We start from the raw sequence: 23,540 nt of genomic DNA on the forward strand, positions 1-23,540 counted from the left end.
CAATATCCGATCCCCCTGTAAAACAATACAGTTAAAATTAAAGCAGAATTAATATTCATAGGAGCAAACCCAGCTATATTTCTTAAAGCTTCTCCTGTTTTCTTACCCATGCAATAGCTCATAGCAAATTCTGCTGAATTTGAATAAACAATGATCTAAATTCATACACTCTTGAAAACAGAGTTTGGAGTATGCACATTTTAGATAATGATTGCTAATCATTCCTAATAATTAAAAATGAGCACAGACAAACCAATGCAAGTTCTGATACATCGTTATTTAAGGTAGAGGGCTTGAGGACAACTTGAATGAAAGCACTTCCCACCTGCTCCAAGTAACAACACTGGACCAAATTCTAAGAAGTATTGCTCTGGAATATGTAGTGAGTTCCTATCCTGATAGATCAGATTTTGCAAGGACTTTGAAACATCTTAATACTTACATGAATCCTTTAGCCCTAGTAAAGACTAGCACCTGCACTACCAAGTGTTCCTATTGGGTAGGCAAATGCTCTCTGTTTTGCAGAAAGGGAAACCAGGATGAGGGACTTGAGCTGAACAGAGCTATACTCAAGAAAAGGTGGATAAATTAAATGTCAGCTGAAGGCAGCTCTTTTGAATTCCACTGCCATAAGCACCAGTCGCTTCCTTCCAGTGTTAAACTGAAAGCAGTTCCGAGATATCTGTAATGGAGCTTTCAGGTACAATACAGCTATAGGGAACAGATGCCTTATTTTCACACAAGAGAGTTATGTTCATCCGGAGCTCTTGACAATACAATAGCTCACATTTCACAACTTGCAGTTCAATGGAGCAGAAGCCTTAAACTTGCAATTCAACTGTGTTATGACAAATAAAATCAGGCTCCCAGTTTAGGTTGCTGTGAGTAGAAGTTTGATGTGCATGTCTGCCCACAGCAGAAGTACAGCAAAACCTTTTCAGGTATACTAGTCTGTACAGGTTCCTAATATGTTGCTTTATATCTCTGCATCCTGTACAGAAAGACTCCAAGGATGTTTTGGGGCAAATTTTCAATCATCTTGTTACAGTAACAAGATTAAGTCTCATGAACAGTAAAGTTTTTCCTAGCTGTTATTATCTAATCACAGAGATTACATTCAAATAACACAGAATTTTATTGGTTAGCTTTGTATGGAAGCTCTCAGACAGAAACTTTGTTATCATCATATCAATAAGCCTTTTCACCAATAAAATCCATTAAGCTGCAACAGTTCATTCAATTATCCAAGAGATGAATCCACATTGCAAAAATGGAAACACTTTGACACCTGTACAGTCACATATAAGGCAGAAGACTCTGTCTGGAGCAGAAGACAGTCAAACACCAAAAGGTTGAGTTTGTCACAGCCCATGACAAACAAAGCATTAGAAATGAAGCTATTTCTTGATATCATCAGCTCATGTCAATCCAGTAAACCAGGATTTTAGGGATGATCATCATCTGAAAGAATGGTTGATTACCACCATGCCTTTGCTCTATCAGCAGCTAATAATGAACCACACTTGGAGGTTCACCTTCTCCAACTGCTCTTACAACGCACAAGAAAGTGTCATACAAAACATCCACTCAGCTGGTTTCAAATTGCTTGTTTGTTAAGTTAATAAACTGAAACTGGAAGCTAACTCTGCCAGTCTGCAGGAAGCATTTCCTTCAGAGTTTCTACCTAATTTGTTTACAGCAAGGTTAATCACCCGGGCAGGAGGTAGGACACGCTCACATTCAAGAGTTTTCCTTACTGTCTGGCCAGGAGAGGGCTCCATCTAGCCATGCCCAAAGGAGTTCTGCTTTCCCAGTTAGAAAGGTACAGCCAACAGCCCTCTAAGAAGAAGCTTAACAACAGACTTATTAGCTGTTGGGTTTCTGAATTTCAAGGACTCCTCAGGTGAGATCTCTATTTAATAGACTACCAGGAAGAGAGAGGACATATCTAAAGGTGTTTGCCCTGAGATAACTATTTACTGTGACGCTTAATCATCATGGAGTGCTGCAATACAGTCACCTGGAAATCATAGAAACATAGAAGAGCTAAGGTTGGGAAGGACCTTAAGATCATCTAGTTCCAACCCTCCTGCCATGGGCAGGGACACCTCAACACTAAACCATGTCATTAAATAGTATTCCACTGGCAGGAAAACATGACCAAAAGTCAACACAGTGAATTTAAAGTAAATGGAACTCATTAACTACTGATTTACAATTCACATAAATGGGTATGAATGTATTTGAGTATGAGTATGTATAGGTAAATGTATGTGCACTGAAGCATATGAGGATTCATCTCAATTTTGCTGTTAGCACTGTAAAAAGTATATCAACATGATACATTTGCATAGATTTTTCATAGCGTAAGTTTTTACTTAATAATGCTATCATTTTTCTTCTGCAAAACATTATTTTACATAGCTCTTTAGGAAATAAAATGCTGAGAAGGCAGAAGCTGCATTTTGTTGTTGGTCAAAACCAATTTTGTGGGCCAAGGGACAAAGCTTTTTCCCAGCTTTGACCTCTACCTAAAATAAGTTGCAACAATAAAGAAGAAATACCTCACAACTGGAGTGCTCTTACTCTTGAACTAGAATTCTTGTGGCCATAATCTTCCATGGAGATTATGAAGAATCTGATAGGGTAAGAGCAGCCACAGTTTATCGCCAACATGTTTTGCGGTAAAGATTTGATCCAAAGTCACTTAAAATGTATGAGAAATCAAAGAGGTTTTCCATCTATCTTCATCACAGGGTACTGTAATCCTGCTGCTACCCCCTTCTTACATCTGCAAAGCAACTTATTATTTGGGATTGTCAACATTTGGGAAGGCATGGGTTGTTCTATGGCCTAAATGTATTCCTTACTGAGGTGAAAAGCCCTGGTTTAGTAAAGAATGGCATTAGAAAAGATTTTGGGGGTGCACTAGGACAGATAATAGGCCTCATGTAAGGGTTATGGCTTTTATAAATAAATAAATGCATATATTTATTCACATAAACCAAGTTTATTGGAGGTAAACAATTCTTTTTTGTTCCCACTCTCTTTTCCATTCTTTCTACTGCTGACTCAAAAGGGAAAGATGCAATTATTTGTGCAAAATTGTCTGGTTCTGCTTGCATTGTTGCTTCAAAAGTATAAGCAGAGAATAGAAAGTGCTATTGGCATGGACTTCCATACCAGCACAAATTTCCGAGTTATTGAGAAATTGGTCCTTCAAAGCATGAAATGTCATTGTTATTTATCAGCAGTACAAACTATCCTGGGTATGGGAACAGGCTAAAATCCAAACTCTGTTTTAATTGCAGAAAAATTAGTAGCTGTCCATCATCCCCATTGTGGCAAACCTGGCCAACAGGCTTAGTCCAGAAACATCATTAGTCCCATGCCCAGGAAATACAGAGGTTCAGCCCTGAAGCCTGAAATGAATTAACTCTGAGGACTGTAAAAAAGGACAGAAAAAGGCTGGCTCATGCAGACCCATAAAAGCAGCATGCCTGGGACAAGCTAACATTGCACTGTCTGTGAGGGAAAACTCAGGTGGGCCATATGAGTTACTTGATGCCACCCAGTGGAAAAGGGAGAGCTGCTTCAGAATACAAACCGCAGCTATAAAACACCCCTTACATGCTGTCCTGTACAGAAATCAAGCAAAACACAGCATGCTGACTTAGGCTTAAATCTGGCTGTGTGGTTCACCCCAGATAGCTCCAGTTACGGACATGAAGTCCTGAGGAGGCAAAAAGCACTTCCAAATGCCAAAAAGGGACACAAAACCTGTGGGAAAGCACACAGTTTTCATGGGATGCTCAGCACACGCCTCTTGCTTGGCATGACAGCAATTTCTTTCTGTAGAGGTCTTTCTGCCTGGTAAGTAATATCACATAGCAATATCACTTATTGAGAGCAGATCAGCTGGGCTGCTACAACCATCAGGTGAAGCATTAGAATATATTCTTTAAGTGAGACTTGAAAACTTCTGTGATCTGCTGAATGGCACTGATTGCAGGGTCAGTTTATCATCATTATGCTGCACTGTGAAACAGACTGCTAATGTGCTATTTATATTTTGGACTGCTATTAAATTCAGTCAAGTTTTGGACAGCTCACCAAATTCAGATTTCAAACCTGTTAGATTTAATCACTTCAAAATATTTGACTATACCTTCTCAGCTGTATTTCAGTTAAAGGATTTATCTGCATGTATGAACAGTATAGCTTCATGTTATACATACATATATACACATACACTTCAGGGCTAACTTTAGTACCCAATAAAGCCTTTCATTATACTCCAAAAAAATAACACTTTTCATCAAATAAAGATCTGTTTTCCCTTTCAAAGAATACTGATAATACTGACTGGATTTCCTGCTGTCATATTAAAGTCAGTGGTTTCTCTTTAAAACAAGAAAAGGGACATTTGACTATGTCCCGCTTTTCATAAAACAGTGCAGGCTGTAGTACAGTTTATTTCCCTTATTTGTAAAAAGCTACAAGAACAAGCTTTCTCCAATCACAAAAAAAAAATTACTTATTTCCCACAAATGTAAAAATCAATCCCTCTAAATATGAGAAAAATCAAACTATTTCATAAGACAGAGAAACAGTAAGTTTGCTTTTTGGAATACTGTTCCTATATTTTCTTGAACTAGAAGGCCTCTTCATCTTTTCACTCCCTGCAAGCCCCTTGAGTTATCAGTCTTATGTTTGCTTTAAGGCTTCTCTTGCTGGTGGAAGTTGCAGGTGAAATTTCCTTAGGTTCCAGACAGATTTTGAGCACAAAAAGGGATGTTTTGGTATTCCAGTTTCTGGGAACAGAGTACTTGGTCCAGTGCAAATGAGAGGAAACCTGCAGAAAACTTCTGGAGAACTCTACAAGAGTTTCTAACATGACAACCTGCACTGCAGCCATTAGCACCATTACATTCCTGAATCCCAAGTTCTTCTGTAAGCTCCTTTTTGGTACAGCTATTCAGAAACACTCTCCCCTTCACCTCCTAAAAGTTCTCAGAGCTTCTCTTCAGCTGAAGTGTACTGGGGTTAACTGGGGTTAAAAGAGCAAATAGGTTATCACAACTGTGACAGTTGTACATAGGGCTTGCAAACTTGTTTTTTCCTCTGGGATGACAGTTCCCAGGAAAAAACATTTACCAGAATACATGTAAGCTTTCAAATATTTAGGGATTTTTGGATTTTGGGGGGAACTTTGAGCCAAAACTGCCACATAATCATGAAATATCCCATGAGGATCAATATGCTACAAGAATTGCCAATTTTATTTTTGTTGCTAAGACAGTTCACTTGCTATAATTGCAAATTGGAATATTAGTACTGCACACCATTCTGCTTTAGGTTTGACTAATCAGTATAAGAAGACAATTTTCACTTGATTATTGAAGAAATATGCCTTTCTGTCTGGGAAGAATCTGAAAAGGAAATAAATCAATGCCAGTGTGAGTTTTTTCTCTAGCTGCATCGCCATCTAGGAGCTAAGCAGACTAAAGCATCATTCTGTTTGCTGCATGGCTCATTGTGACAAACCAAAACCAAGAACACAACTCTTTAGAGCCACAGCTTCAGATGCAATACCCATATTCTATCATGACAACCTCCCCTACAGCATTACATGGCTTAACTCTACATGCTTGTTTCCATCTCTATGGCATTCAGCTTCCCTAAACTTCAAAGAAAGAGTTCTAGATGGAGTTTACCACAAAAATATCATAGAATCATCATGGAATCATAGAATGTTTGGCTTGGAAAGGACATTAAGATCATGCAGTTCCAACCCCACTGCCATCGGCAGGGACTCCTCACACTAGACCTTAGTGTCCATGTCCAAGTTATGTGTCTAGACCAAGTTATGGCTTGCCTAAGAGAAAAACAAGGAAACACAAAAAATCATAAACATAATTTACTACTTTGTTAGTGTGCAAAAGATTTGGCATACTTCCTCAAGAGTAAGAAGGATGCCTAGCTCTTAAATTTAATCTGCTCTATTGGGAACTCGCAACATCAGTTTTTCTCAAACACCTCAGTATTTATGCGCATTGATGCATTGTGGAAGCTGACAGTCAAAGCACAGTCAATGAATACCCATTTTTCGTAACTTTTATTTAACTAGACAATTATTACTGGAATGACAAGAAAACAAATAAACCTTTTGGAAAATCCTAAGTCATCTGCCATGAAACGATTATGTTAGTCCACACACTTATAATATTGTCAACTTCATCTCTGATGGAATACAGTCCAGTGGCAATGTTAACCTCCCAGTTATGATGGAGATAGATAGTCAGCTAACCCTGTTCTCTTCAGTATCAACTCTGCAAATACAGATCTCATTCCCCCACCGGAAACTTCAAATCAATAACATATTACAGTACAAATATACATCTTGTGCGTGTCACTCTAACAGAAAATAGAAAACATGAATGATATTTTGACATCATGCATTTACAGTGGAACTTTGATTAAAATAAATAAATTATATATAAGTAACCATAAAAGGCTATAGAACAGTGTAATTCAAGAGTATTCTGTAGAAAGAGACAGTATTTCCTAATAAAGTTAAAAAAAAAAAACCCAACAACCCAGACATGATGTAGGAACAAATTATGATATCAAGTGGTCTACAAATAGAAAATTCTGTGGAAATGTATAATGAGAGTAATGATCAATGTACTCAGTGTTCTAGTTAAAGTGGGCCATTTCACATAATGCTTTACAGTAAATATAGCCTTTATACACTATTATTTTTATTCCCTGACATACATGCACCCCTCAGGAGTGAAACTCTAAACCACCCAGACTCTTGACTTGGAAACAGCATAAATTTTTTATCTTGTGCTAGTGTGAATCTTAACAGAATCACAAATCCCTGACTAAAAAAATAAGAAAAAATACAAAGAATAATGGGAAAGGAAGGAAGAAATCAGTGAGATGCATTCAAAATACAAAAACATGATAATAAAAACCCTATGTAAAAGTCCAAGCACATTTAATTTGCCACTTTACAGCCCAGTTCTGTAATCTGTCAGACCCTTTGGCAACTCCTCATGTCACCTTTCACTTAAACAGGTTGTATAACGTCAACACTAACTTCGTTTCCCTTCATTTTACCCAGGTCGTTTATGACTATGCCAAACAGTTCAGACCCTTCAGAGATCTCTGTGAGACTTCACCAGCAACAAGACCAGCCACATTCCTGCCATCAAGGCAAACTTCAGGCAGGCCCCCAAATCACAAAGAGGAGCTACACAGCATGAGACCCTTACCTTGGTGCACTTGGACTCGCACAATAGCTACAGGTGAGGAGCCAACACCATGAGGCTGTCTACTAGGAGCACTTCCTCCAGCAGAATAGCTCACTAACAGCAGCCCAGCACTGCTGCCTTTCTCAGCTACTTCTGCCTTGCACAGTGTTCAGAGGTGGGAGAGTGAAATCTCATGAGATGATGGTGCTGCATCAGGAGATGCATGAAATCAGACTGCAGAAAGCAGGTCTCAGACTCGAAGCATAATGCTCTGAATTTCTAATCCTCACCTCAACAGATCAATGACTTGGATTAATACACACAACATACTTAACCCTATTCTGAGAAGTGATCTAACACCTCTAAATACCTTTCCATGAAACAAGTTGATGCAGAGAACTGACCCAAGCATTTTCAACTCAGTTTGTCACAGTTATTTGCAACCAATCCCACCTGCGTTAACAGAACCATGGAAGCTGGACACATTATCTATGGGTTATGCTAAACCTTCTTAGATTACAAAACACACATGGTCAAGCATGTACATAAAAAACAAAAGAAAGAAAACACAGAAGCAGGATGCAACAGAAACAGACATCTCAATGGCAGAAACAGGGCGCTGGAAGAGCACTTTGAAACTAAGAGATGTACATAAAACCAATGTCACATAACTTCACAGGGCAAGGTATTTTAAGCAACTCCAGCTGGAAAAAAATATATTCGGCAGACTGAAATACTTTATTAACCCTTGCACTCAACTTGTAAGAACAAAAAACCCTCCTAAAAATCAAGTACACCAGCTTTTAACAGTACAATAAAAAAGATTATGCAGAAACAGGCTTCTCCTCTCTCCATCCTGCCATATCTTCTAAGGTGCCCTGACACAGGAATGATGAAGGGTAAATGGGAGATGCATCTGCCCCAAAATAATACAGCAAAGCAGAACATAACTGCAAAATATTATAAAGAGTTACAAGGAAATCTTACCTGCAACATAGTCACCAAATCCAATGGTAGTTAAAGTGATAACCACAAAGTAAATCGCATCTAATGTGCTCCAGCCTTCTATGTGCTTGAATATAACTGCAGGAAGAGCAACAAACAGCACACAGCCAAACAGTATGAATATTATTGTTGAAATTATGCGAATCTTTGTCTGACTCACATTCCATTTCTGGAAACGGAAGGGGAAAAGAGAAGAAACCCATCGTTAGTAAAACTGAACTACAGTACATCAGCACCAATCAATCACCTACAATGAGCACTGGCTGCTCAAGAGCACAGCGCATTATAGCTCTCAAACAAATAAGGAAATCAAGTAGGGATTTATTTTGACAGGGTTTTCAAAGCAAACATGACTATCTGAGGAATCAATTGCATTGGGAAATACAGATCAGGGCTGGACACTTTACTGTGGCCACATTTGTGATCTGGCCAAGTTGTGTGTGGCATTCACTAATGTTAGCAGCAGATCATGCTGAAGTTTTGAGAGGAGGACAGATATTTGAGTGAGCTCCAAGTAGTGCTTGCACCTGCAATATCTCTACCTTTGGGCATCCGCAAATAACAGAATAAACCCAGTAATTTTTAACTGCACAGTTCTCTTTAATCTAGTAATTGGCTAAATAGAACCACAGAAAATAGAGTGGTAAGGGATGTGATGAGATCACCTTTTCCAAACTTGCCCCAAGACAAAATCAAACCCACCTAAGCCACTCTAGACACACTAGTGGCCAGGCAATGTGATCGTGCTCAACTGTTTTCTTAATATTTTCACTGCATCTCATCTCCTTCATTTTAAGCCTACTATTTATGGTCTTACCCAAGGCAAACAGAGCAATTGCTACTTTATTCTTTCCAGCAAACTTGTACAGGTGTTTTCTTTCAATCATATGTTCTATAGCCCAAATGCATGCTTTTATTTCAGTCTTTCTTCACCCATTTATTCTTGTTGCTTTTTGTTGACTCCAGCAAAATAATCCATGTTTCATTGTGTTGTACTCAAAGCTAGATATAACCCCATTCCCTTTGCCTATTTATTTACATTCATATTTATACTTCTAGCTATGAAGCATCATCATTTCACGGCAGTACAACATTAACCCATGTTAGCATATGAGCCCCCAGTCCTCAGAACATTTCACAGAACCTCAGAATCGTTAGTGTTGGAAGGGACCTCTGGAGATCATCCAGTCCAACCCCCTGGCAAGGCAGGGCCACCTAGAGCAGGTCATTTCCACTGTTTGCTGAAATGCAATTGCATGTTTTGTTATCCCTTCACCTGAATTTGTCCTCCTTGAATCGAATCCTGTACATTGAGACTGCTTTTTAAACTTGTCAAGATCATTTTGAATCCTGATTCTGCCTTTCAACTTTTAGTTCTGTCCCCACCTATGGATTACCTGGAGATTTAATACGCCAAACCTTTATCTGTTGTGTAAACTATTAATGTCTTCTCTTTTAAACTGTACAAAAGCTAGAACAGACCACTGCAGAATCCCATTTGACAGCCCCTGCCAATGTGACATTTTTCCCAAAGGGTTTTCCATCCATCCAAAGCATGTTGATTCAATTTAAAAGAAGCAAAGGAACATGCAACACTGGAAGCTTCCACAAAAGGAGCACAAGAATGAAATCAGACTGTTCACAATACGTATTTTCTTGTATTTTAGTGTCAATGGAAACCAATTTTTACAGTCACCAAGGTCCAGCTCTTGTAACCCAAATCACAGTAGTAGTTTGGGTTATGGCAACATGAAATTCCCTGCTCTGCCCCATTAGCATCTCCTATTAGTTCTTTTGGGGAGCTAGTAAAGAGAATAAGGGAGAGTTCCTGACTGCAACATATAGATCAGTGTTCTCATTCAGATATTGCCAACAAGTGTGCAAGATGCTACTTTTTATCTTGAGGCATTCTTGTTGTAGGAATACATCCACTATGAAAACAAGAAAAACAATTATCCCTATGAGAAGCAGGCAAAGAGACACAAATTGGTCTCTTTGGTAGTTTTCAGCAAAAGAATAAAATCTAGTTATAAAAACCAGAAAGGACAAAAATAAAATGTTCTTATGGAATGTTCTTGCTTTTTTTTTTTTTTAGACAAACCTCAATGGAAATGGGTACTATTCACCAGTACCATGTCTGGACTTGAACTGATGTTTCAAAGTCAAAAATACCTCCCTTTTCTTAAAAACCTTTCAAGCTTTTATTTACCTATTGCATGAATCTACCCAGCACAGCCTCAGTTTGCTTTGCTTCAAAAATAAAGCCATGGCAGACATTTTATATATAGTAAAGGTGTCCTGCATGCAAGATTAAGGCTTGGTGCAAAAATCCAACCCTTCTAACACTTGCAATGCTGATGCAAACCACTACAAAGCTAGGCTGCTTCTTGAGTATTCACTGGGTATGACATGTTCTACATATCAAAAGACAAATAGTATTTCATATGCCTTTTGAGCATTAGGTAACAGTTAAACCTAAAACATTTTATTGAAGGTAATAAAACACCCGAATAACTAATTTTATTCAGTTTCATTATGCCATTTATTCTATGCTTCAAAAATATCAGTAAATACATTTTTAATAACTGCATTAGTAAAATACAACCTTAATAAACTTTTCTGTGTGTGAAACAGACTGAGGAAATGAAGTTCCTCTGCTAGAATTCAAGGCATTTAAGATGGCTAGGGACAGGCTATGGCTGAGATTTATCAATACCTGCACAAGCTTCTGGTCTGTTTGACGGGTCTCTGCCTCTACTGAAGCTGGGCCATTTTGCATTAATAATTAAAGATTAGCATGAACCTCCAGGCTGTGTGAAGCAATTTAGTAGCAGAGGCTGAAAACACCTGAAACTGTAGAGTGTCTTACAGCCTAGTGAGGAGACCACACGGAGAGGCACCAACACGCTCTGTTCCACTTTGGCTGTCCTGCTTCTGTGAATGCCCAAAGCTTTAGTCACCTACAACTTGTAAATCTCAAAACATAGGTGCCTGCTTTCCTTCAGTGTGATGGCATCTGAGATTTTAAGAATTGTGATTTTAGACTCAAACACCAAATGTCTTCTGTGAATTAAAGAAACCGTTTCCACATTACCCCTGCAGTTCCTGTATTCCATCTCCCCAAGTCATCAATTTCCTATTGACTTACATGAAAACCTTTAAAGGCAAGTACTACAGCAAACTTAGGAGTACTACAAGAGCAAACCAAAGTATTTTGGATCTTCTTCCTCTTCCCAACCACACTTCTTGTAGCAAATGTTTGGCTTCACCCAGCTCTCAGAGATGCTCAGTAGCACGTTCAGACTTTGCAAAGTTCTTCCTACCTTTTGCTATGCATCTGGTCACAATGAGCAGCTATACCCTGGTTATCATACTTTTAATTTCATTTGTTAACTTCAGAACAACAAGCAGCATGAAGAACAAACGAGGCAGGCAGCATACTCACAACAAAGGTGTCTTCTACTTTGGCAATTCCTTTTCCAAAGATTGTCCCTAGTTGATCTCCAACACCAGCCAACAGAAACCCAAACAGAGGAATTCCCAGTAAGGCATAGATGATACAGAATATCTTTCCACCTTGTGTGCATGGGGAGATGTTTCCAAAGCCTAAATTACAAACAACTTGAGATGTTTAAGAAGTTACATATATTACATTACACATTTTAAATGCTCTGTAGTGTTAAAAAATAGGTCCTATTAGGTTAACCATATGGCACAGCAAACATTGTGAAAAATGAAATGAAATTGTAGGTCATAGAGTCCTCTCTGAGCTAAAATTAAACTGCTGCACAACTCACCAACTTATATGTTGTGTACTGTGGAGAACTCCGGGAGTTTTGTTTAATAAATGACAGGTTTTCTCATCTACTACATGTAGTTAATACCAATTGGTTAAGCTATGCCTTAGCCCCTGCTACCTGGAGATGTCTAATACTGGGCTTGTAATGGGAAGGCTTCAGCACTGGTAAGCAAGATACACTTTTCCTTCAGAAGTGCTCTATTTCAAAGAGAAGCAGCCTGAAAAAAACAAAGCCCTCAAAACAGGGATTTCTAGGCTAAGCAGGACTGCTCAGAGTCTTCATTTTTAAAGGCTTTGCTTCTTTCAGTGTCCCAAACAAAGCTTAGAGAAACACTTTACAGCCCTGTCCATTTGAAAGCATAAAAATCATTTTGTGTTCACTGGCTTAATATGCTTCTGATACCTCAATTGCTGCTGGTCCATTTAAGATGGAGAAACTGAAATACAAAGAGCACAGGCCCCAGCATCTGTGATACCCATCTCCCAGGATGGGTATAGTGATGATTTCACCAAGGTCACATAGGCAAAACCCCACAAATTTCACTACTCCATTTTAATTGCAAAGGTTTCCTCCTGCAAAGGATCACTCGTGCTTTGAGGGAGCAGTAGCAGTAACACACCAGCGGTTTTGACACTGTTTCACTGTTCTGCAGTCAAATGGAGAATTTGTCAGAAAAAGGTCTCTTTGCCATGGAGAAATTAAACAAAAGCTTTTGGGGTAGAACAACTGCAAACGAAAAGCAAAATATTTCAGCAACTAATGGAGAAATTTGGTTTAGTGGCTTAAATTTTGCATGAGGTGCTTCTCATTTACACAAAAATCATTCAACGAAAACCAAGTTTTCCTGTGAAAAAGCCAATGGACAAATTCTGTCATCTCTATTGAGAGCTTGCAATGTCATTTTCTTTTCAAAATACCTTAGTACTTTTGCACAATGTGACTGTAAGCTTCTACAATATAAAGCACATTTAATGAAGATCTTAGGTATTAAGTATTTGTATTAAACTGTTTTGAACATGTTGGTTTAACATTGATTTTCTTTCTGAAACTTGTAATCTCAATTCTTGGTTCTGCTATCCTGTAGGTAAACTACATCAAAGCCTTGTTTTCAAAACTCCTTCCTTTCAGTACAGAGGAGACAGAACCTGCTCCTCACTCAATTGCATTAAAATAAAAATGAATTACATTGAGAATATATTTTACTCCTATATCTATTGCCTCAACATCAGTTGACCAGATAACAGTTGTTTAAAGAATAAATGCAATGTTGATAGTGTTCAGTCAGATTACCAAAATTTAAAAACATCAGTATTAATCTTTCCCAAATAATGACTAAAGAACACTGACAAATTAAACAAAAAGCACAAAATTAGAGGAAATATCATCAGTTAACGGGTTGTGGAGTCCTCCAAATTTAAGTTTCCCCTGCCTTAATACAACAAAAAGAAAGCTTGACTCTGGCAACTGGAAAAATGTCACAGTGTCTTTAGCCCAACCTAGCACCCTTCTCTAACCCAGGCCTGAAATTACTGACCATTATAATTCAGGGATTTCAGCTCCACTGAGTTTTCTCTGTCCCTTTATGCACCAAGCAGAAAAGACCCTTGAGTTTTCAAATAAAATTAGCTTATCACCAACTAAAAAGGGACAAACAGATACAAGCTCCTCTGTTTACATAAACATGCCTGTTTATGCATCAGCAGGAGCTTAAATAGTTCCAGGGTGTAATTCCTGAGGGGTCCTAACACAATCCAGAAGCAGGGGTATGGATACACCAGGTTTATAAAACTCATACTAGGGGATTTGGGAATTGCTCTCCCCCCTCTTTTCTTTTTGTTAGGAACTGTATTCACCTCGAAGTAGTGCCTCTTAATGGTGACAAAACACATGAAGCCCACGCCAAGCAGGCAGTTTTGCCCGGTTAGCTTCATAAAGCAAATTGGCATTCTCCATGCATCCCACAGCTATTACAGAGACAACTGCTGCTGCAGCATACTTCTCATCTGCTGCTGATTGCTATGAGGACATGAAGTTCATGTTCAGCTCTATATATTCTCCTCCCTAAATCAGTCGCATCTTAGATTGGGAAAAGGATGGTACCTTACTTCTACACTCACAAATTCCTGCTTTCCAGCCTGAAAAATGAAGAATTCTCTTCCATAAGCAACAAAGGTTTTGTATTATTAATTGCACTTAACAAAAAGATCTCACACATCACTGGATAAAATAATCCTTCTCCAGCAGGTAGTAGCTTCTCTCTGTCCAGATGCTCACTGCACATAATAAACCAAGGCACTCTCATAACAGGACACGTACTTAAGTGAACTGATCTACCAAGGGCTTTCCATCACACATTAGTCATACTTCCTACAGTGTCATGGTTTAGAACAGCCTGCTGCTGTACACCACAGCCTACTTCCCAAGTTACACAGGTTGTCCTAATCTTGGTTTCTCCAGTGAAAAACCAGGAAAACCTAATCTTGGTTTCTCCAGTGAAAAGTTCATCCATCATGTATGCAATGGTAGAGGAAACATTTATATTTCATATGGTTGATATAATTGCTGAGGGTTTTATCTCAGAACAGTATTACTGCTTTCCTTTTTAAAAAATAGGGGGGGAAAATAGAGGAATTCTGATTTTAACCCAAAGAAAACTCTGTTTCAGGCACTGCATTTGGAGAGTAGCACATGGCCACAGGAATGCCACCACCTACCCCTACAAACCACACAGCTCCTTTCCACCTGCAGGGCAGGTGTATTCCTGGCACCACTGCAGCAGCTCAGTGGCATGGCATGTTCACATCAGAGTTCCCACTTCTGCTCCAGAGGATAGCATAAAGTCTGGCTATGACAGCCTTGCTCACTGAGAAGCCCTGGAGGCATCAGCTCCATCACACTATGCTCTCTGTTGCACTTCCCTCCCTCTGAGCTGCTTGCCTAGAGGGGATGGTGCACACTAATCATACAAGCAGCCTCAGTACCTCCAGTACTCTTCACATGTTCTAGTCCCATGCAGTTTTTCTCTTCCTCTACTTCTGCTAAGTGGATAGAACCAGTTGGTTCTTCATTACAACCAATACACCTGGTTCTGAACATGGACATGAAGAAAGCACTAGATTTAAACTTGCTAAATTTTTCAGCAAGTTTCCCTCAAAGACTTTTAAACCAGTGCTATCTGCAATGAGAAGCATGAAGCATAAAAACCTAATTTGCACAATGAGATCAGTTTCACCCAAGGCCACTTTCTCCTTGTACTTCTCCAAAGTGCCTTCCTCACTTCACCTTCATTACCAGGAGCATGATTTACCTCCTAGTGCCACCAAATCCCTTTCATGTCATGCTAAATGCTTAGCACATCTTTACTGCCCAAAGGACTTTGTGCATTCAAAATGCATTGTCTCTGACAGCAGCTGTGAACAAGAAATAAGTTTTGGAAGGAATCTGCAGTAACCCCTGAGTGAATTAAGAATAAAAGGCAGATTTTAGGCAGGTTGTAACTAATTGTGCCATTCAATAAAATAACATATTGCATGGTTTCGTGTCCAGAACCCTTAGAGCCTTCGAGATGAAAACTGGATACAAAGAGAAGCTCAGTCCCTTTGGTCAGCAAGGGACAGAAGAAAGGGTATGCTAAATGAAAACAACCAAACAAAACCACACACACAACCCAGAAAATAACACTGTGTAGGATTATTTTGTCTTATTTTCATGTCCTCTTTTCTGACAGATTTGAGGATGAAAGTGTAACTTACTCATTTGAAGTGGATTTGCTATCAAGCAGAAATTAGTAACTTTTATAACTACATGTATAGTACTGCTTTTGAGCAAAACAACATATGTTTGAAGTCTGGGGGGGAGGGTGCCCATGACAAACAATAGGTTTTATTGCAAATGTGGAAAAGTTTGAAATGCTAGAATTTGTCCCGCAATTGATAAGACATTCCTGTTCAGATGAGGTTCTTTGCATTCAAACCTTCATAAAAAGGAATCTTAATAATTAAGAAAAATCTCTGTTTTAAGCAGAGAAAAAGATCCTTTTGCTTTTTAGTTAACCAGTATCTCAGTCTTTCAGAAAGGTCTTTTAGAACCACACTTTCAAAGTGGAGTTTGAAGAATAAAGACTCCAAATCAGTGTTTTTCACAGAGAATTCCTAGACAAAGCAGGGCATCTGCTGAAGCAAGCTGGCTACAATTAAGTATTTCTCATGTGAGAGATTATAGGTGCTTTTGAGAGTTCTAAGACTAAATTTTACTTGCAAAATTGACTGGAAAAGAGTGTCACCACTTATGATTCATTTATATCAAATAGCTTGAGTGGGATTGAAAGGTCTGGGGAAGGTTTGAAGCGTTTTCTTTCCAAACAGGAAAATGTAAATTCAAATACCAGTAAATGTTTTCCCATTGTTTTTGACATGCTTCAGATTACACAAGAAATCATTCATCAGACAGCAAACAACATGAAAATTATAGCAAAACTTTATCATGTTTTGAGAGATGAGAAACTACTCCTGGCTGTAGGATTGGATATGGGGTCAATTGATGAAACAGGTCAATACTGAAAGATGAATAATTCGGTGAACAAGCACACTCTTAATTACATGAAAATGGATTAGAGAAACTTGATACTAAGAAGATTGTAGAGGCTCAGAGGAAAGGCTCAGCTCCCGGCTGCTGAATCCCATGAGGCCAGAGCTGGGTGAAACAGCTCCATGCCCTTGGCTTCAGCCACCAGATGCTGTGTAACTGGTGGCAGCACTGCTGCAGATTCACACCCACCTGGACTAGGCAGCTCAATTACAGTGACTACCCTTTCAAAGTGAATGCATGTGTTTTGATACTGAATGTGAAATGGATTTTTAAGAGATCAAAATATGCTTTTTCCAGGCCTTGTGGAACTACCCAATGAAATCTTTATGAAAGGTACCTTGCTGAATTTCTAGTTGTTAAGATGGTTTTTGCCTTTGGATTGCCACTTCAGGTCACAAGGTCAGCATTTATATAAATGCCTGCCCATAAGTGCCAAGGCAAAAAATATGCACTTATTCATAGACAAATACCCTTTTAGCATAAATAATGGTCTGTATATAATCATTAGACAAAAATGCAGTATAGTCATTAGACAAAAATGTGATGCTCCAGGGCAGCCTTGGTTGCAGCGATCATGAGATGGTCAAATTTGAGATCCTCAGGACAGTAAGAAGAGCGTGCAGCAAGCTCACTGCCCTGGACTGCAAGAGAGCAGACATTGGCCTCTTCAGGAACCTGCTTAGTAAGGTTCCATGGGATATAGCCCTAGAGGGCAGGGGGGCCCAAGACTCTTGGTTGATATTCAAGGATCACCTGCTACAAGCTCAGGAGTGTTGCATCCCAACTAGAATGAAGTGCTGCAGGAGGGCCAGGAGACCTCCTTGGATGGATAAGGAGCTGCTGAGGAAACTTAGAGGGGAAAAAAGAAGCTTATAAAAGGTGGAAGCAAGGACAGGTGGCCTGGGAAGAATACAGGGATGTTGCCCAGGAAGCTAAGGCCTAGTTAGAATTAAATATGTCAAGGAGTGTGAAATATAACAGGAAGGGCTTCTACAGGTACATAGCAAATAAAAGAGACTAGGAACAATGTGGGCCCTCTCCGGAAGCTATTAGGAGAACTGGCTGCCCTGGATTTAGAGAAGGCTGAGGTTCTTAATGACTTCCTTTGAGACTCTTCACTAGGGACTGTAGTGATAGGAATAGGGGTGATGGGTTCAAACTTAAACAGGTGAAGTTTAGGTTGAATATAAGGAAGAAGTTGGTGAGGCACTGGAACAGGTTGCCCAAGGAAGTGGTAAAGTCTCCATCTCTGGCAGTGTTCAAAGCCAGGCTGGATGGAGTCTTGAGTGACATGGTGTAGTGTGAGTTGTCCATGTCCATGGTAAGAGCTAAATGATCTCAAAGTCCTTTCCAAGCCTAACTATTCTATGATTCTACTGCTGTTTATTTAATATCCTTGCTTAGCACAGCACTCCCTTTGGTATTATCTGGAATCTAACATACAGAAGTCTGATTTTCCACACCAACTCTTAATTCTGTGTCACAGCAATGTCAATATATTATTTTGAAGGTTATAATGTTCTGGCTCAAGCCTAAAAAATATTATCTTAAAAAAAACCCTCTGAATTTCTAATAATTTTCTTTTTTCCAACTATGAATAATAACAAGAAAACCTAGACTGACATTAATAAAACGTGGAATATTCAAGAATTGATGAGACAAAGGCTGATCTCTTTTCAGTGGTTTCTATTCATCCAAGTTCTGTGGGAGCAGTAGTCACAAATCAATAAACCTTCTTTTAAAAGAATAGGTTATAAATATTCATAAAAAGTAAGTTTTCTTCAAGTCAAAGTGCTGTGCTGGAGAGGTGAAGGAGCATTATAAGGAAAGTCTGCGTATGGATATAGAAGCTGTCGCAGTATTCAGTAACTCACATTCAGTTGCTAAGGCAATTTCTCAAGAAACTGGGTAACAGCTGTTAAAAGACTTTTAAAGTTTAAACATGAATTCAGATAGCTCTGTCTCCCAGTACAGGTTCCTCATTTCATTCAGCTGTCACTTTGCTCAGTGACCAGTATCTACTTCTCATCAGCAGTAGGACTTATGCCCCTTTTTCAGTGACTTCCTTTAGTTGTTGTTGCTTATATCCATTTTACCTCTAATTCTAGTAAAATTGAATGAGCACCAAAACCTCAAAACTCCCATTTGCTTTTTTTCCTCTAAGTGAGATTGCTCCATGGGAGCAAGATGCCTGGCTAACACAGCCAGCAAAAACATAATGTACGTTAAAGTAAAGAGATAATAGTCCACAATACAATGAAACTCTTACTACCCATGTACTCTTACCACGTGTAAATACTTAACAAAAATGACGAATTAACACTTGTTCTGCACCAGAAGTAATGAATAATTTACAAGGCCGAGTGCAAAGTCCTGTATCTGGGTTGAGGCAGCCTTCGGTATCAATCCAGGCTGGGGGATGAAGGGATTGAGAGTAGCCCTAAAGAGAAGGGCTTGGAGGTACTGGTGGACAAAGAATTGGACATAAGCCATCAATGTCTGCTTGCAGCCCAGTCATATCTTGGACTGCATCCAAAGGATCATGGCCAGAAGGTCAAGGGGGGGATTCTGCCCCTCTACTCTGCTCTTAGGAGATCCCACCTGCAGTCCTGCATCCAGCTCTGGAGTGCTCAGTACAGGAAGGACATGGACCTGTTGGAGAGGGTACAGAGAAGGCCAGAGAAATGATCAGAGGGGTGGAGCATCCCTGCTATGAGGAAGGGCAGAGAGCTGGGGTTCTTCAGCCTAGAGAACAGAAGACTCCAGGAGGATCTTATTGCAGCCTTTCAGTTCTTGAAAGGGGCCTTTCTTAAAAGATGGGGAGACACACTTTAGCAGGGCCTGTTGCAATAGGATGAGGGGTGATGGTTTTAAACTAAAAGAGGGGGAGGTTAGACTGGATGCAAGTAAAAATTCTCTATGATGAGGTTGGTAAAACACTGGCACAGGTTGCCCAGAGAGATGGTGGATGCATTATCCCTAGAGACATTCAAGGACAAGCTGGATGTGGTTCTGGGCAACCTGATCTAGTTGATATCCCTACTCATTGCAGGGGCTTAGACTAGATGAGCTTTGAAAGTCCCTTCTAACCCAAGCTATTCTAAGATGCAAATGATCCACAGAAAACCAATAAATGACAATTTTAGATGTACTGACAAAAACAGTCTATGAACAATTTTTTCTGATGCTGCAACTTCAATGGACATCAGATTCCTGCCCACCTCCCTCCCAAACCCCGAGCTTGGAGGTTTTCTTTTATTATCTTTCCTTCTTGTTCCCTATAGGTAATGGAAGAAACAGGTTTCATTTTTTATTTACAAGTAAAGCAGTCCTTGGTGCTGGGTAAAGCAAGCTCTTCCTGGCCTCTCCATCCCCAATACAAAGCAGTCCATATGCTTTCCAGCAGAGTTAAAAACTACCCTGCCTGTATATGCTTCTGTGTTAGCAAAACAAGTGTTAGCAAGTTAAAACTATGGTGAATTTACAGCAACAAATGATTCGTGAGCAGCTGAAATGCCAAGTCACCAGCGTTTGCCTTTTCTCCTGAGGAGCAATATTATTCCCAGAGATGAGGACATCCAGTTTCTCATGAAACATGTACTGTGCCAGCACAGGTATTCTGTAAATGCACCCTGGTTTCAGTGAAGTTACAGATTCAAAACAAAACCTAAGAACCCCATAATCCTACAATCAGCAGACTCACTTCATGTTAAGCTGATGCAACTGGCCAAAATGAACACAGGTATGATGGAGCACATCTGCTCTGGAGCCAGCCTGAGAGCTGGGCTTGTTCAGCCTGGAGAGGGAAGCCTTTGGGAAGACCTCAGAGCAGCTCCAGTTCCTAAAGGGGCTACAGGAAACCTGGAGAGGGGCTTTGGACAAGGGATGTAGGGACAGGACAAGGGGAATGGCTTTACCCTGCCAGAGGGGAGACTGCTGTGAAAGAGAAAAATCCTCCTTTGCACATACAAGCACACAATTCTTAATCTTAGTAAGACTGGTAGGAAGGAAGCTCTTCAAGAGAAAATAGGTATACACACACACGTTATTTTGCACATGATGTGAAATAGCTGAATATTTTATTATTAATAAAAATGCCTCTTGATGCAGGGAGTCCTAATCTATACCAGAATGTTAAGAAACACAGTTTCATCAAAAGAGTTAAGATCAGAACACTACCAAGCTTCTAAACGAAACAGCTCTGAAGATTTTCATTCATAGCATTATTATCTTTAAAGAGAAAATGAGATGGTTTTGCCAGTGAGATTCACCATCACGTATCTGAAAGTGTGAGGTCATTCCCCTATTACTCTTTTCTCCCCAACTGGAGCAACCTTTACAATTAGGGCTAACACAGAGTCTTATAAAGACAAAAAATGAACCACTATGGACAAATAAGGGTGATGAGGCACTGGAATGGGTTGCCCAGGGAGGCTGTGAATGCTCCATCCTGGCAGCATTTAAGGCCAGGTTGGACAAGGCGTTGGGTGAGATGGTTTAGTGTGAGGTGTCCCTGCCCATGGCAGGGGGTTGGAACTAGATGATCTTCAGGTCCTTTCCAACCCTAAGTATTCTATGATTCTATGACTTCACATTTTAGCTTCTAGCTTCTTATGTTATATTCCTGATTCAGCAAAGTGAGCAACATGCTTAACTTCAAAAACGTTTCAATTTATCTCTATTCAGGTGACATTTAAATATCTGAAAGCAGCCTCATTCTGCCAGCATATACACCTGCAAAGATGAACAAGCATATACACTTCTGAAAATGGAAGTATTAACAGGTTTTTCAGTTGATTTTCAGCACAGTTGTGATGTGGCAGAAATGAAATGAATCCTGGGAATCGTGCTGTCACCAGCTCTCTAATTTCCCAGAATCTCACATTACGTATCAATAAATCTCTTGGTATAATGTCATTATCCAAAGCAATTGAAGAAAGTGGAACTACAAAACTGCAAAAAATATTTAAAGTCCTTCAGAGGTGCAAGAATTCATTTTTGCTGCCACAGTTTTCAATCTTTAGGGACTTAAACCTATGCACGTGTGTGGGTTTTTCCTCTGCAGTGAGTGCTTCAGTAGAAGGCAGTGGAAGATGAGCACTCTCTGGCTCAAGAGCATCCTACCAACCCTCAGCACAACTTTATGTCTTCACCCAAGCCACTCAGAGCTATCAGTCTGGAGATTCTCACCTGATTCCTTGGTAAAGAGAACAGTCTAAAGACCTCTATAAAAGTATAGAGTCAAGTACTTTATAAAGATAAGTTTGTGAGTCTCACGAAAGCTTTCTAACTGAGCAATAATGGGATATAAAACTGTCTTTCTACATACTTCAAAGCCATTAAAAAGATTGGAACTTAATGATCTTAAGGTCCTTTCCAACCCTAACTATTCTATGATTCTATAATTGTCAGGCAGTGCAAAATTAATTCCAAACTTTGTGCTTTTGGGTTTACCTCCCCAGTTTGCCTTTGAAAGAAGCCAATGTGACTTAGAGGGGACAGGACTTTCAGCAAGTAGCAAAACCATGAGCAGCCATTTCCTTCATGCCTCTCTGAAAAGCATGGACTACAATTTCTTTTTCTTTCACAAAGCTAAAGGAATCTTTTAGAAAGAAATTAAACAGAACACAGCTTTCTGCTGCCGGTCTTGAATTTATATAATCTTGCAATTTAGTTCACAGGGGGAAAAGAAACAGTAAAAATGTATAAAAATTAGCCACATGTATACCTACTTCTCAAACATTATTTCACTTCTTACCCTACCCTTCATGGTCCTGAGCTGAAATACAAAGAGCCAAATCAGCTAAATCAAGCCATCTGACTACAAGCACATCTCTGAGTCTTGATTGGACTATGGAATATGTAGTCTCCTGAAATCAAGGATACAGTCTCAGACCAAGCACACGACTAAAGAGTAAAACCCCTATTTATTAAGCAAAGTGAAATTTCAAAAGGAAAATAACTTGAGAATTTGACATCTAAAAAGCCCAGATCACAGGCTCACACATTTAACGCTCCTCTCACTCACGGCTGTGTGGCATTATGCACAACCTGTCTCTTATCTGGCCTTTCCAAAAGGGCTAGAGGTATTCCCCAACCTTACATCCTCCTGGAGATTATCATCCTGCTGTCCCATTTCAATCTAAACTACCTGAAAGCATTCCACACCCACAGGGTCAAGCCCTTTGGTTTCCCCATCCTTTGGTCTAACAGCCCACATGAAAACAAATGATGACTCAGAAAGATAACAGAAGCAAAAGCCCAGGTTACATTACCACTGCCAAACAGAAAAATGGGAGACAGAAAAGGGAAAAGAATACACACTTCAGGGAGTGCTTATTGGTGTCTTTCAGTATCAATGCTTTAGGCTTAATGGATATAGGTTTAATCTAGTTCCTACTTGGAACAAACATCTTCACCCGTATGTCCGTTTTAAAACACAGAAACATCAATTTGTGTTTTTACTCTGTCTCTCCTTAAGTGTCAGTGCATCTTGTAAAAGCAAGAGCTCCCTTTTCAACAAAAGCACAGTGTCTGCTTGAACTGAAAGATGAGGAAAACTGTATCCTCAATAAAACAGTTTCTCTTCCCTTAAAAAATGAAAGCATGTAAAGGTATGCACAGCAGTTATGCAAGCTAAGGCCAGTAAATCTTAGTGACTTTTAAATAGGAATATTCTTGTATGAGAAGGACAGTTACATTAAAGTATATCCCATGCCCTCATTCAACCTTAAAAACTAGGAGTTACATGGAGGTGAGAATACTTCTAATAGTATTTTAGCAGATAGCATATATTGATATTATTTTTCCCATTGTTATTACAGGAGTCTGAAATGCATTGCAGAAAAGAACATGCACTACTTAGCCTCACTGAAGGTCACTACTA

The 23,540-nt window shown here is 39.4% G+C and overlaps 1 protein-coding gene across 1 annotated transcript in view; it reads right to left on the bottom strand.

Moving 5' to 3' along the window:
* Positions 1-4: 4 nt before the first annotated feature.
* The window catches only part of KCNK2 (potassium two pore domain channel subfamily K member 2), a gene marked incomplete at its 3' end in the record, with an annotated part of 88,270 nt that continues 64,734 nt past the window's right edge, over positions 5-23,540 (bottom strand). The window contains exons 4-6 of the mRNA XM_061353921.1: positions 11,713-11,873; positions 8,250-8,436; positions 5-15 (exon numbers count right to left, since the gene is read on the bottom strand). Coding sequence (XP_061209905.1) covers positions 5-15; positions 8,250-8,436; positions 11,713-11,873 — 359 coding nt within the window. The remainder of the gene's footprint in view (positions 16-8,249; positions 8,437-11,712; positions 11,874-23,540) is intronic.

The sequence above is a fragment of the Neopsephotus bourkii genome, unplaced genomic scaffold, assembly GCF_033783945.1.
Source record: "Neopsephotus bourkii isolate Nb327-2 ecotype Australia unplaced genomic scaffold, CSIRO-AGI_Nbou_v1 NB_707, whole genome shotgun sequence".
In the NCBI taxonomy this organism is placed as follows: Eukaryota; Metazoa; Chordata; class Aves; order Psittaciformes; family Psittacidae; genus Neopsephotus; species Neopsephotus bourkii.